The sequence below is a fragment of the Populus trichocarpa genome, chromosome 1 (genome assembly GCF_000002775.5).
Source record: "Populus trichocarpa isolate Nisqually-1 chromosome 1, P.trichocarpa_v4.1, whole genome shotgun sequence".
NCBI lineage: Eukaryota > Viridiplantae > Streptophyta > Magnoliopsida > Malpighiales > Salicaceae > Populus > Populus trichocarpa.
In genome coordinates, this window is record NC_037285.2 from 2,202,254 (window position 1) to 2,217,340 (window position 15,087).

General features: G+C 36.9%; 1 protein-coding gene across 2 annotated transcripts; it reads right to left on the reverse strand.

Annotated features, from left to right (window-relative positions):
• Nucleotides 1-153: 153 nt before the first annotated feature.
• LOC18094346 (E3 ubiquitin-protein ligase KEG) lies at nt 154-12,658 on the reverse strand. 2 transcript variants are annotated; one of them, XM_024588818.2, is made up of 16 exons: nt 11,646-12,658; nt 9,508-9,870; nt 9,170-9,400; nt 8,796-8,918; nt 8,363-8,699; nt 8,106-8,263; nt 7,171-7,328; nt 6,508-6,629; nt 6,221-6,355; nt 4,487-4,611; nt 4,195-4,299; nt 3,856-4,089; nt 2,995-3,328; nt 2,660-2,848; nt 2,196-2,501; nt 154-1,812 (listed from the first exon to the last, which is right to left on the reverse strand). In XM_024588818.2, the coding sequence occupies exons 1-16, from the start codon at nt 12,371-12,373 to the stop codon at nt 598-600; spliced, it is 4,863 nt and encodes a 1,620-aa protein (XP_024444586.2). In that variant the 5' UTR covers nt 12,374-12,658; the 3' UTR covers nt 154-597. The 2 variants fall into 2 exon arrangements, with proteins under 2 accessions (XP_024444586.2, XP_006368632.2); XM_006368570.3 differs by having other exon boundaries at nt 8,796-8,921.
• Nucleotides 12,659-15,087: the final 2,429 nt, after the last annotated feature.

Below are 15,087 nucleotides of genomic sequence, written 5' to 3' on the forward strand. Positions count from 1 at the left end.
CAAAACAAATTATAATAAAAATTCACTCCAAAAGTGGCTTAGTTTTCTTTCAAGCCCTCTTTGGTTCAATACCAAGCAAGTGCTTAGAAAATAAGAAGAGCAGAAGATGCAAGAGCACTAGAATGGCGTGAAAGAAGCAACAGCTCAGCCAGATTTAAATGGAGAATGGCTTGAAAGAAGCAACAGCTCAGCCAGATTTATATGGGTTTAATTTGTACAAAAAAACAAATAGATACCGACATGTATACCTCAAAAAAGGCTCATCAACTACCAATGTCATCTATGAGATACAAATGGCCTACAGCTACTATTTTTCTTGCCTGCTCTGTCATCTGTTATAATTAATAGCAAGGCATGCCAATTTTTCTCCATGCTCCTCGTATCCGTCTCTGGACGTCGTCTTTTTATCAGCAAACAATTCCCTTTTACAGACGAAGGGTCAAACAAAAGTTCTAATCATATCTGTATCAAATACTGCTGCTGAAACAAAGTTGATTCTTCTATGGTGCTGCAAGCCCATAACTCAGTAGCTCGAGAAGCAAATTGAAATAAAAACAGGACCGAGGAGAGGGTGCCATGAAGCACTTATATTCAATATTAGCTCTCATCAAGAACAATGTCAGCAGGATCTCCGATCCATGGCCTCCCTTCTCTCCAATGAAACTTAATCCTCAACTTTCCATTTGCATCTACCCCAACTACCTGGCCCTTGCTTGCATGAGTCTCCATTCCCCACCCCCACCGAGGTGTTACCAGACCTTCTCTAATTTTCACCTTGTCGCCTACTTTGAATGGTCTAATTCGTTCCATTTCCAAAGCCTTGCAAAGCCACAGCTTCTCCAGGAAACAGAATGAAACCCATAGGTCCCCATTTTCCATCCGATGCACCACTCCAGTGCTTGAATGATTCACTTCTCCCCACTGGTGTGTTGGTGTTGAAACGGATGCCCTAACCTTCACCCAATCTCCAATGTGAAGTTCTTCATCCTCTACCAGCTCCACTTCTGATGGATCAAGCATCCAAGTCTTGGAGCCTACTGGAGTATATATTCTCAGCTTCCCATCAGCATCAATTGCCGCTATGGTTCCAACACTTCCATGACTGTGGCCTGACCACCCAAACCTTGGCTGCTTCACAGAAAGTTTAACCCTAACTTTCTGCCCAACCATGAGTCTTTCAACTCTTTCAAGATGGGAAGTAGGCCCCGCCCATCTTTCTTGCTCCCCACAAAAACCAACATATATGCTTCCATCCCACTCATCTCCATCATATCCTATACCCTGTACAACACCCACACTGCCTGGTCCAACAGATTTCCAGTTACTAACATCTCCCCTCAGTTTCACCCACTCACCCACTTCAAATATATGTTCAACCTCGAGATCTGCGGGATCTCCTCTCCACAACCCTGGCAAATCAAAGAATGCAATCCTCACTTCTCCATCAGCATGAACAGAGGTGATTATGCCTCGCGAATCAGGCTGAGCCCCTCTCCAGCCCCATCTCGGCTCCGACAGTCCAGTTCGAAACCGAACATGCTGCCCAACTTTGAAACAAGGTACCTTTTCAATATCTGTGTGATGAGCAATCCATCTTCCTTTACGGAAACAACAAGCCAGTTCTAGATAACCTGTCTCTTGTATGCTGTGTACAACAGCTAAACTTTCCTTCCCAATACTATTCCAATCATAACTAGGTCTAGTCCCCAAACTAGGTTTGGAACGTACCCAATCACCAACTTCAAATCCCGAAAGCCTTTCTGCATCTCCAGGAGAAACTTTCCACAAGCTATGTCTGCCAGTAACCCTCACCTGCATAGAATATAGCAAATCAAAAGACATTTCATTCTTCTGCTGAAGACTGACTATTGGTAATGACAGCAATCAACAATTTCATTATATATGGAGAGAGTTGCCCTCAATTAGGAATGCATAGCATTTACTTCTGCCAGCTTCCAATCATCACGTTAACCAACAAATGATCTCACCATTATCAAGACAACAACTAGAAGAAAATGTTACTAAATTATATGATGAATGCTGCACCATCGTTTCATTAATGCAGCACCCTATCATTTGCAACACCTTGCTACTTGTAATGATTGCAGATGAAAGCAGCACAAGAGGAGCAACTTGCACATGCACAAGAAAACAAAATAAAAGGCATATTAAAGATCAGAAGGGAGCATGCATACATTCAAAGCTCCATCCATGTCAATTCTCACAATCTTTCCAACAGTTGCAGGACTTTCATTTGACCATCCAAGACGTGGTTGAGTCACAGATGACAAGACATGTATCTCTTGTCCCATTTCAAAAGGAGGCACCTTTTCAACATCTGTCACAGAGCAACAAAAAGGCTTGCTTCTGAAACAGAATGCCACACCCATGTCACCATCCTCTTCCAGGCTGTGAATTACCCCAATACTGTTCCGTGTGATGTCTTCCCATCCATACTTTGGAGAAGATACTGAAGCCTTCACTCTAACCCAATCCCCAACCTGCTCATAGAGGAGATTCATATACACAAAAAATAACTTCCTACAATGGATGTATTGAAATTTATTCATGATGACAAATATCATGCCATGACATGTATAACCATTGGTCATGGCAGATGGATTACCACATGCTACAAATTATGCCAGTATCACAATACCTTAAAATCTTCAACCTTTTCCATGTCTGATGGATCAGCCTGCCATGGTATAGGTCGATTTGGTATTTCAATTATAAGCAAGCCATCATTCTCTATCTCACTAATTCTTCCAACACTGTGATGTGTTTCGCCGCCCCAAGCATATCTAGGTTCTGCAACAGATCGCTTCACACACACCCGGTCACCAATCTGCAAAATTAAATGGTGAATAGGTGTGATATCCTTGGATAAAAATAGTGATAACTGATAGATAATTTCTTTTTCTAGATACGAGAAAATTGTCTTGAAAGCAATTTTAGCATTATTCATGAAAAAAAGGTCAAATTTTGTTATACCTTGAAAGGAGCAACAGGCTCAACCTCCTCTGGTTCACAATGCCATGGATTTGGAAGATAGCTCAACTCTAACAAAAGACTATTATCTGGTCTAATACAATACACAATACCAATGCTCCCAGGTGTGACAGATCCTAGACCGTGCTTGGCAGTTGTAAGTGTGGGCCGGATGCGAACCCAGTCACCCACCTTAAATTCTTCGACTCTTTCCATCTCGGCAGGGTCAGCTTTCCATCCTCTAGATGCTCCCGGAAATCCAACACGAAGTATGCCATCATCGTCAACACATAAAACAGTTCCGATGCTGTCACGTGATTGACCACGCCAGCCAAACCTAATAGCATTACAGTATTAGTTATCAATATTAAAAAATGAACACAGATCAGTGCTCACAGATCATAATTTGCTTCAGAAATTTTCTGAGAATTCCCAGAAAGAATGACGAGGTCAGATTTTTTACCATGAATACAACAAGGACACGTCTTCATTTCAAGATGCAAGAAAGACAAAAAAAAGTGAAATTGTAGGAGATTACAGAGAAGAGAGAAAGTGAACTGAACTTCCAAGTCAATCAGTCTCGACTCTGAGTGCATGAATTTGTGTGTGTACGAGAGAGGGACAAAAAACTTTCATTTTCAGTTTCACCCAAAAACTCCTATTACCCTTCCATTTTATGACGCACAAATAAACAAAGTGCAAAAATAAAATCTCCAAGATCGACCTAATTATAGTAATATTACAACAGTTAACAAGCATTCGCAATGAAGATTTCTGACAGTTACCACTGTAGCATGTGAGCATTTTATCCATGTACTGTAACATTTGCCAAAACTTGCAATGTGAACAACTTAGCAGGCATACCGTGGTTCTTTGACATCTTGCTTAAGCTGGACATGCTGTCCCCTATCCAAAGGAATCACCTTCAAAACTTCATTGGCTAACACACGAGCCTCTCCAGAGCAAAATGACACAATAAGGTTGTCCTTGTCCACAACAGTTTGCACAAAGCCTACACTTTTGTGTTTTGCACCTTGCCACCCATGCGTAGGAGTAGTGACACTTCTTTTGAACTTCACCCAATCCCCCACTTCAAATCTAAATGCCATTAAGAGCAAAGAAATATATATTTTAGTCATAAATCATGCCACATCAACTTTCCAAAAATTCATCAAAGCACAATGACTAAAGTTTTGTCCTCACATTGTAGGAGATAGATGAACTCCCCTATTCACAAGTGCCTCCATCAAATCTTCAGAAATCCATTCCCGAGGAAGGGCCTCCAAAAAGTCACGGAGTGTCTTACCACTGTCATAAACATGTAAAAAAAAGAGTAGGGTTCAACACATCTTGGATCACCTTTGCAACTTTACAGTCAATATATGACACATAAAATGCAGGATCTCAAGGACAACAAAAACAAATTCCATTGTTGAAAACATTGAAAGAATAGAGGTATGTTAGAATCCTTGAGGATGTCAATGCTGGTACGTGCCTGTGGTTTCTAACTTCAACAGCAGCATTAGAATTCCTGAGCATAAGGATGAGCCATTCAAGATTCTCACGTATCATTTTTGCTGTTTCAGCTGCTATGTGGAAAGCATTGTCCCCTTCATCATCCTGATAATGGGAAAATGCATCTTATGGATTTGCATTTAGCAGAAAACTCCTCATAACAAGGAGCAAAGAGAATAGAAACAACTTGAATAAATCGACTAAAATGTAGAAATAATAAGACCAGCCAAACCATATTTAATTATCACAGCAAAGGAAGATGGCCCCAGAAGAAAGAGCTACGCAGAAAGCGCAAACATAAATTCTCTCTCTCTCTCAACTTGAATAAATGGACTAAAATTTAGAAATAATAAGACCAACCAAACCGTTATTAATTATCACAGCAAAGGAAGATGGCCCCAGAAGAAAGAGCTATGCAGAAAGAGCAAACGTAAATGTCATCTGTCGTACAGGTATAGGAATAGTCAGCCAGAAGAATAAATGGAAGTCACTTTTACAACAAAAAGTTGATTTTCCAAACATCTTTATGTTTCAAAAACATGATAGCTTCCAAACCAAAGATGGATAGATGAAATAACTTAAGCAACCTGATAACATGTAACCTTGACCTAGAATAATTTCAATCATCTTGAAGACCTATATACGAACTCATCCAAAATTGAAATTAATAGTAGATGGTAAAGTTGGCATGCTGCTAGCGATCAATACTTCAAGCATACTTCAAGAATAAATGGAAGTCACTTTTACAACAAAAGGTTGATTTTCCAAACATCTTTATGTTTCAAAAACATGATAGCTTCCAAACCAAAGATGGATAGATGAAATAACTTAAGCAACCTGATAACATGTAACCTTGACCTAGAATAATTTCAATCATCTTGAAGACCTATATACGAACTCATCCAAAATTGAAATTAATAGTAGATGGTAAAGTTGGCATGCTGCTAGCGATCAATACTTCAAGAATAACCAAGTTGGTGATATCAGTTTCTTTTTCAAATTACTCTTCTATTCCTTAATGAGCAACCAGAGAGCATGAAACCTTGGCCGAGAATAATTCCCAATCAACATTGACAAAGATATAAGAGTTTCTTTCTCACATTAAGTCTCCTACCATAACAATTCATGACCATGAAACTTAAAATCAATTTGCATTTACGAGAAAGCATCACAATATCTTGAAAGAAGCACCTTTTACTATTTATTTGGGAAACTAATTCTCTCCTTTTCAGCAATACTATTCTTTTTTTTTTTCGCTGTCACAATTATTTTTAGTCCTCTAATGGTTAACCCTCACTCAGTCAGACACATTATTCTTTTCAATTTGTTATAGGTCAATCCCCCATTAGAAATAAGCCCCAGGTTTCATACATGTTGCTTTCATGAAAGCAGTCCTAAAACAATAATTTTTCTGAGCCCAAAAACATTGTATATGTCAAGGAAAACTACATGCCACGAATGAAAACCAATTCCAAGTTCTCCATACATTCAGGAATTCCACAATTTTTCATCTTAGAATATTTCACACAGAAACTACCACGTTTAATGGTTGAGCATCTGGTAACATCCAGACCAAAACGATTTTTAGAAACTAGCAGGCGTGAAAAAAATCAATCAGTCAGCATAGTATAATGGTTAACTTCAGATGAAGAGAATACAATCAATGCAAAAATACACATGGTACCAATGAAAATTCTAAAGTGTAAGTGAAAACCTGCATATTACAATTTGCCCCTGCAGATAAGAGCAACCCAACACATGACTTTGCCCCTCTTGCCAAGGCTACATGGAGAGGTATTGTATTCTGCACGTTCCGAATGTTTACATCCACTCCAGCATCAAGAATAATCTATTAAGAAATTTAAAGGTGTAGTTATAAAAACTGGAAAACAGAAAAATAAACAAAACATTCTAGCCAAAGCATCTAGAATAAGAAAGCTACAATAGAGAAATAAGTCATTAAGCAATCATATCCACCAGGATGAAAGCTATATATCTTACTTTGACCAATTCAACATCATTAGCCATAGCAGCAGTATGTAAGGCTGTTCGCCCATGTTGAGCATCTTGGGCAGTTGGATCTGCTCCAGCAAAAAGTAATATTCGCACAAGTTCTCTCCCTTCTACAATGAATCATCAGAAATTAATTAAATGCATGAATCACATCAAGCATAGATGATACAGAACCAAGCGATTTTACTCTCTTTTTTTTTTAAAGACAAAAACACACTAGAGAAATTAACAATGCCAAAGTGCAAACACAAAGGGGGCAAGAGGTAAAGACAAAGGATAAACACTGGATATAGAAGCAAAATCCTTTTAGACACATGAAAACACTAAAGTGCTTTTCGACATAAATTAACTCAGGCCAAGATCAAACTTAACACCAAACGTCAAATCATTGAGATTTGGTTCGTTAATATGTGGAACAAACTCCAGATTGGTCATCTGTTCAATCAACAAAGAAACCATGGACTATTCAAAATAATGCTAACTAAAACTGAATAGGCACCAGCTCTCAAAACAAAGAAACAATCTTTTTTCCAAAGAAAAACAAAATATCACCTAAAAAGAAGAATAACAAATTGAACTAGACAGAACTTATCACCAGCTGGTAATTATACTATAATCAAACAATCTAAGCTTCTAAGCTTCCAAAATTACCAGTTTCATGATCTTTCTTCGCAGCAGCCGCCATGCATAATGCAGTTCCAACAGGACTTGGTATATCAATGGCATCAGCAATTTCTTCTGGGGATGCAACTTCTACCCACCTTCTCACAACAGCCACATTCCATGTTGCTACACACAAGTGCAATGGCCTGTGGCATTGGGAGAATTATGATGTGCATCATAGAAGGCAAGAAATACAATTGAAAGAAACACAGGCATAAACATTTTGAACACATTACAATCATATAAAATAGCCATCTTAAAGAAAGAACAGATTTCTCAGACCACAAGCAAGAGACCTAAAGTATTTTATTAATATCTCCTACACTTCACAATCAAAATGGAGAGTCGCACATATAACAGTTATTTTATACCCCATTAAAAGTGCAGAACAATAATGAGCACATAGGCAGAACTGATGAGTGTGCAGATGGATAGAAATATGATAACTTAAAAAAAAAAAAAAACCAAGTTATCATAGTAGCAGCTGTAGGATAACTAGCTCTTTCTGGTACTTTTAAATAAGTTTCCTTTGTTGTATCCAAGCGAGTCTAAAATTATTTTTGTTTTTTATATTTCATATAGGATGGTCCGCTAATGCTCATTGTCATAACATCATTCTTTTTCTTTATTAAAAGAACTTCCTCCCTTTTTCAATAAAATGGAAAAAAGATGAGATGGATAAACTGTTTTTATATCCCATTATACCCCATCTGCTTTATGGGTCACAAGCCACCAAAGAATCAGAAATAGCAGAAAAAGAAGCATGCAAACCTTTTCTTGTCTTACACTGGTTGTAAACTCGGACAAGGTTCTTACTAAAAAGGAGAGACAAGGTGATCACCCTTCCTTGTTTATCATTCATATTGAGGGGGGTGGGGGGGGATTACTGCAATAATTAAAGAAAAAAGCTAGCATGCACTTACGTCAAATTTTTTGAATTTGGGACAGCCATGGACCCACAACCCCCATTTTCCAGTATAACAAGAGCACAATCTGTATATTTCTTGGAAACAGCTCTGTGCAATACAGATTCACCTTCATCATCAATTGCATTTGGATCAGCTCCAGCCAATAGCAGCTCCTATCATTGTATAGGTTCTTTTCAATATGAAACCGATAAAAAAATATATATATATATATATATATATATATATATAAACATGATGAACTGAAGACCTACACGCATGCAATCAGGTTGGCCGTGGTATGCACAAACATGAGCAACAGATGGACCAAAACCTTCCCTCAACCTAGATCTTACATTAGCCCCTCTTTCAATGAGAGCACGAACACATTCTGGGGATCCTGCAGCTAAAGCAAAAACAAGTGGAGGATCCCCATCTTTGTCCAATACATCAACATCTGCCTCTCTGTACTCCAATATAGCCCTAACAAGCTCTGAACTACCACGTCTGCAAGCTAAGTGAAGAGCAGTTTGGCCATCAGCATTCTGCGCTTCTAATAGCATAGATATTGGGAAATTGTCATTTCGTGATGCAACCTTTGCAAGTAATTCCCTGCATTCAATAAAGAGGCAAAAAAAATGTGAAATGAGATACAAAAACATGCGAACATATATAGAGAGTAACAAGAAGGTGTTGTATTAAACTGACCTAACACCACTAACATCCCCTTCTGACACTAATCGATGTAGATGGCCAGGGTTATCCTGAAATACCTCCAAATCAGAAGCAAGGGGAGGTTCCTTCACATATGACCTAGGATATTTTGCAAAGCTGCTGCAATCACACAAAAACTTTTGTAAGCAATTCTCTTGTTTTGTAAGCAATTCTCTTGCACGGAAAGCTAGTCTCCTACACACACAGAGATGTGCTTGAACACATGATTAATCCAAAAACAAAGAACCACAGCATTCGGTGAAATCTTTGTTTGGCTATAACAGCAGCAACTAAGCTGGCATTTAGCAGTGTGTCTATACAAAAACAATGGGAGGATAAGATCTCAACACCAACTTTGATGTTCTTACTTATCAGGACTTGCAGGAGGGCTGCGTGGCAACTCCTGCAAATGACGGAGGAATATTGCTAACATTGCACTAAAAGCTGGCCTTTTCGATGCTTTGAATTGTAGGCATTCTCCAATCATCTTCCACAATTCTCTAGGCATTCCAACACCTACTACACTTGCATACTGTGGAGGCAACTTTCGACCCTTCACAACAGCTCGATAAATTTCATCTGCACTTAAAACAGCCCACCTGCACAAATAATCAACTTGTATTACAAAGAAATTAAGCACCAACAAAAAAAATTCAAAGAAATGAAAGATTAAACAAGAAACAAAAAATAAATAAAAAACACATACGGGATAGAACCAGTGCACATCTCCACCAAAGCACAACCAAAACTCCAGGCGTCTGACTCCACGGATATACCTATTGCATCATCCCAGAACAGATTCAATGATTTCTTTACCGGCTCCCATGCCTCTGGAGCTGTATAGTTCGGACTAAGCATTGTACAGTCCATGCATGAATGGATTTTTGCAGAATCACACTCTGATCGAGCTTTCCTACAGGCAGGTTTCTTTAGAATTGCAGCAAGTCCATAATCAGAAACGACCGCACGACCACTTGAATCCAAAAGAAGATTCGACGGTTTTATGTTCATGCAAACAACACCTGCTGCGTGAAGTTCAGCCACTCCTCGAGCTATATCAGCACCATATCTACAGTAGGCATATGCTTACTATGTCAGGAAAAGAATCACAGCCAGCTAACAATACTACAAAGAGCTTTTCCATGAGCTTATTGGTTAGCATATACTAATTAAAATATCTGAAACTCAATGGATCTTCAACCAATCCATACATTGATTTAAAAGTAAGATTCAATGCAGAAAGGGAAACCATTAGATGTTTGGCAAACTGATATGAGATCTTTCAAAAAATTAGATTCTAGAATTTCACTAAATTTGTGTGAGATGTTTGGCATCCTGTTCCTGGAGCAGTTGAATGATAGGGAAAAAACTTTCACTCATTTCACAAGCACCAAAAATGTGAAAAGGCACACCCACTGCATTGAATATCTTTTCCCTCTCCCACAACCAACTATGTGAATCGACAACTGTTCCACCTTACTCAGAATAGCCTAATCTTCTCCAGCTATCAAAAAAGTGTATTTCACGTACCCTAGGCCACCAGCGAATGCAACAAAAGAAGATACCATTCAATTTCTGGAAATAATAAACATAAAAATTTGTCCTTTTTTTATCAGTTTATAAACCAGCTATACAAGTCTGCTCACATAGAGAATGCATTCCACCATGTAGCCTCACATGCTAACAAGAACTGTCTCCCAGTCTTTCTAAATTTTGCATCAACGGTGCTCATAGCTTAAACATGGTAGTTAATATTTATCCATGTACATGCATATGGATTTGAAATATGACTTCATGAACATGAAATTGGTTGCGTCAAATACTTCTCGGTACTATAAAACTCATGTCTGTCTCTATGCATGCAGCAAAATGACTTTTCAGCAATACACGAGGAACTCTTTTTTTTTCAACAGACACAGGTACTGAAACAACCTTTTTACCCAAAAACTTAAACAGCTATCTTAATCTAGCACTGAACTAGCAAAGAAAGAAAGTGAAAATTTTGTTAGTAGCAGTTAGTGTGAGTGTGTTTCCACATGCATGCGCACACCAAGACTATCAGAGCTGATTTACACGATGGAGGATAAGATATCCTCCTAAAGAAGAGACATAAATCTAAGACTATCAGAACATTTAATTCTTCTATCCCTTTTAATGTCAGATATGAACAATCCCTCGAAACTCCCATGTAATGAGGCACAGTGATGCAGCACAAAACAAAAACAAAAAAAAGATGATATATGACGATTATTATTTGGATACAGAACAATCCTCGAATTCTTCTCAGCTCAAAAGCACCAAAACTACAAAAAAGGCATACTTCTACAACATATCACTATCCTTTCCTCTCCCTAATCCACCCAGATTAACCAACAAATCCTCTTCTGTCAAACCCATAAGAACCCAATGCTCGCCACATATCCTAGGCCACCGACAATGCGAAATGATAAGATAGTGTGCAGCTCCAGACAAAAATAAATATAATTTCTGTTCCTGAATTCTCAGCTAACAAACTAGCATGACAGTAATCGTAGATTCAACATTGTAATTGATATTTGACTGTATACAAGTACAAACATTTCTATTTTCCCATGTGAATCCATGATCAGGAATTAGGTTTTATCGATCTCTAATCAACACAATAAATCGACAGCTTGTCTATGTGCATGCAACTTGATTACTTTCACAAGGAAAAAATAACTAATCAAATCAAACGCCTAAACACACAGCTTGATCCTTAAAACGCAAATTACTGAACCAGAATTAACGCATAGCACAACAAGAACAAATTAAATAAAATCTTAACCAAAAGCATAAAACAAAATTCGAAAAGGCAAAAAAGACCTTAGAATTTGCTCGAGAGTAAGCCTTCCTTCATTCCTTTGCATCTCCGATTCAACAGAACCATAACACCTATCCGTAACAATCCCTAAACACCCATCCATTTTTACAACACCATGAAAAGTACACACATTCCTACACCACATCGCCGCCTTTCTCAAACTCTCCAACTGCCCTAACACCCAGTCCACCTCCATCTCCTCCCCTATCTCCACCTTCTTCACCGCCACCCGGTGCCTACACACCTTCTTCCCATGGACCCCGCCGCCACCAATCACCGCCGTCCACGTCTCCATCCCAGATTTACTCCTCCCTTCACCAATTTTCTTCACCAACTTCACCTCTGGGTGGGCCCCGACATCAATCACCGGCCCACAGGCACCAGAACTCGACGCGTGGGACCCGCGGCTACACCTCTCCTCCTCGAAATCCTCTTCGTCACCATCACCCTCGTCGTCAGTGTAATCGCAATCGAAGTTCGCCGCCGCCGAAGACGACGAGGAGGAATGGAGCAGAGCTAAAACGGCGAAGTTCTTCTTCAGTGCGGTGACTGAGTTGCCTACGACCGACACGTGTCGGCATCTAGGGCAGACAAGTGTTGTATCGGTAGAAGCAGAGAACATTCGAGAGAGACAGTCTTTGCAGAATCCATGACCGCATTGGAGAAGTAGAGGAACTCTCTCTTCCTCGTCATACCGCGTTTGGCAAACTGAGCAGCAAGGGACTTTCATTTTTTCTAATTCTGTGGTTGAATCAAGTGAGAGATTGGGGTTTTATAAGTGATTTTTAAAGAGATCTTGAGAGAGCCAAACAAGGTAGATCCATGGGGATTGGTGAAAGGAAATGGAGGATTAAGGAAATACAGAGATGATAAAAATTGTGATTATTAAGAGATTAAATGCAAAATGTTAGAGAGAGAGAGTAGAGAGAGAGGGGGGGGATTTTTTGGTGAATTGGATTTGTTTTTCTTGCCTTTGCTTTAGGTTTGGTTGGCTGCTTTACTGCTGCTGCTTTGCTTGCTTGCACTTGTGAGAGAAGTCCATTTAGCTACAATTTAATTTTTATTTTTTTTAATAGAGTTTAGGGGAGAATGGTTTTGAGTGGAGAACATGGATAGGTGCTTAGATTTATATGTTCAAAAATAAAATTGAGGGATGGGTCTAGTGATAAGGTGAGTATTTACTGTTTCAATTAATAAGTTAGAGAATGTTTCTTTATGTATTTAAAAAGTATTTTTTGAAATATTTTTTTATTTTAAATTATTTTTTCAATTTATATTTTTTTGTGTATTGTTATAAAAAAAATTAAAAATATATATTATTTTAATGCATTTTCACACAAAAAATATTTTAAAAAATACTTGTTACTGCAATCTTAAACCTCGTGTCGGCATCTAAAATTAAAATTATTGTCAGTCCATTTATTACAAATAAAACTAAAACTCATCAGTGTTTTATTATGGATCATGCACGGTCCAATCCATAGTAAAAAGACTAATGAGCCTTTTAATAACCAAAAAATAAACACACACCTAAGGATAAAGTCGTATTCTCACATATATTATCGTACAATGTAATTACTCACATGCTCTTCAAATAAAAAAAAATAGCTAATGTATAAGTGGTGTTTTTGAATTTTTATATTTTTTGTACAGTGTAATTACCATATAACCTCTGTGATTAACTTTTTTTTCTTAAGGTCAATGGACATTTTAGGTTTTTTAACCTCGGTTTTCTTGGAATTATTTCATGGGATCAAGGGCATTTTAGTTTTTCTATCATTAAAAAAAATATGGTTGGAGTGTGCGGTACCTCCTGGTTGTTGTTGATAGCTTTTTGCGGCAATATTCGAAGTATCGCACTATCCTCTATACAATGGGGCAGCACATGTTGGCTTGCATGACACAGAGGAGCTTTGGAAAAAAAATTTCTCCTTCCTCCTTTTTTCTTTATCCTCTATCTCAGAAGATATGTTGGCCTTGCAAAATGGCCCTCAATCATTTAATTGTATCGGATTTGATTTATTTGTTTTAAAATTCATCTCTTGGCATTTGATTTTTTATATTTTTTTTTATCAAATTTGATCATCGTTCTTTTAATTCCTATTTATTTTTCTTTTAATCTTTTTTTGATTGAATTATATTTTTTGATTTATTCCTTAAGCATTTGATTTTAATTCTTTTTTTGGTTTAATTTGATCTTCATTCTTATGATTTCAATTCCTTTTATTTTGAGTTCTCTTCTTGATAAATTTTTTATTTTTGCTATTTTATCTCTTGTTATTTAATTTCATTGAATTTTCATAACATATTTTATGCTTATTTTTTTATTATGCTTTTAAAACCCGACATAGGAGTGAACCCCATCATGTCTCGAGTCACGGGTTGGGTCGAATAACTGGGGTAACCCAAATCAATTGGATTTTTTTATCGTGCATGAAGTAGAAATGACATTATTTTGATTTAACAAAATATCAAAAAAAATTAATGGGTATTGACATGATTTTTCACTAGCTAATCATTTGATTGTTTATTTAGCTAAAAAGTAAAAATGATATTATTTTGATAAAAAAATAATAATAGAGAAAAAATTCAATCACGATCCTCTCTTTTTTATTGGTCTTTCTTTGTTTTAGATTCCTTTTTAGATTTTTTTTCCAGTTTCATCCATTTCTAGTTGATTTTGTTTTGTTTTTGTATTAAATATGGTACTCGTTCTTTTGATTGTTGCTTTTTTTATATATATCATTTTCTTAATTTGTTTTATCTTTCAATTTCTTCCATCAATATTTATTTCATTTATTTTTTTATTTAATTTTGGTTCTCATTCTTTTGATTGCTCTGTTTTATCCTTTTTCTTTTTTATTTTATTTTTCGATCAAGTCCCTCATTATTTTATTTCATTAGTTTTTATACCAGATTTAGTTCCTATTGTTTTGATTACCATTTTTTTCTTTCTAATTTTTTTATGGTTAAGAAATGTTTTCAATATTTTTTGTGTCTTCTGTACGATCATATTGATCTTATAACCAGAGTTGCTGGTTTCAAATATTAGTTCGATTTAACTTTGATTTTTTTTAGTTCTTTTAATTTTATCATTTGACATTAGGTTACTGGGACTTGAGCTTTCTATTTTTTACCTTTTCTTCTTTTGGGTTATCTCGGATAACAAATTAGTTAAGTTAACCCGGATTCACTCAAGTTATCACCGTTTGAATATCGTTTTTATATTAGAAAAAAATTGACTCATCTCAAAGCATAACACGAACAAAAAAATCTAGTATGAACCAATTTGATTATGACTTTGCGACATGAGATGAAATATTTGTTTTCTCATTGTAAAAAATGATGTGAGCGTTATTAACATTTTTTTTATACTCGAAAGAAACTTTAACTACAAACTGAAAAGTTTATACATGTTTGTGATAAAATAAATAAAACATTCTA

What these genes read in the sequence shown, in the direction of transcription:
- LOC18094346 (XM_006368570.3), bottom strand. Translation starts at nt 12,373, where the DNA reads ATGAAAGTCCCTTGCTGCTCAGTTTGCCAAACGCGGTATGACGAGGAA. An exon ending in GAAGAAAGATCATGAAACTG is followed by an intron (nt 6,630 to 7,170) that starts GTAATTTTGGAA and finishes GATTCATTGTAG; the next exon opens with AAGGGAGAGAACTTGTGCGA. An exon ending in ATGATGTTGAATTGGTCAAA is followed by an intron (nt 6,356 to 6,507) that starts GTAAGATATATA and finishes ATTTCTTAATAG; the next exon opens with ATTATTCTTGATGCTGGAGT.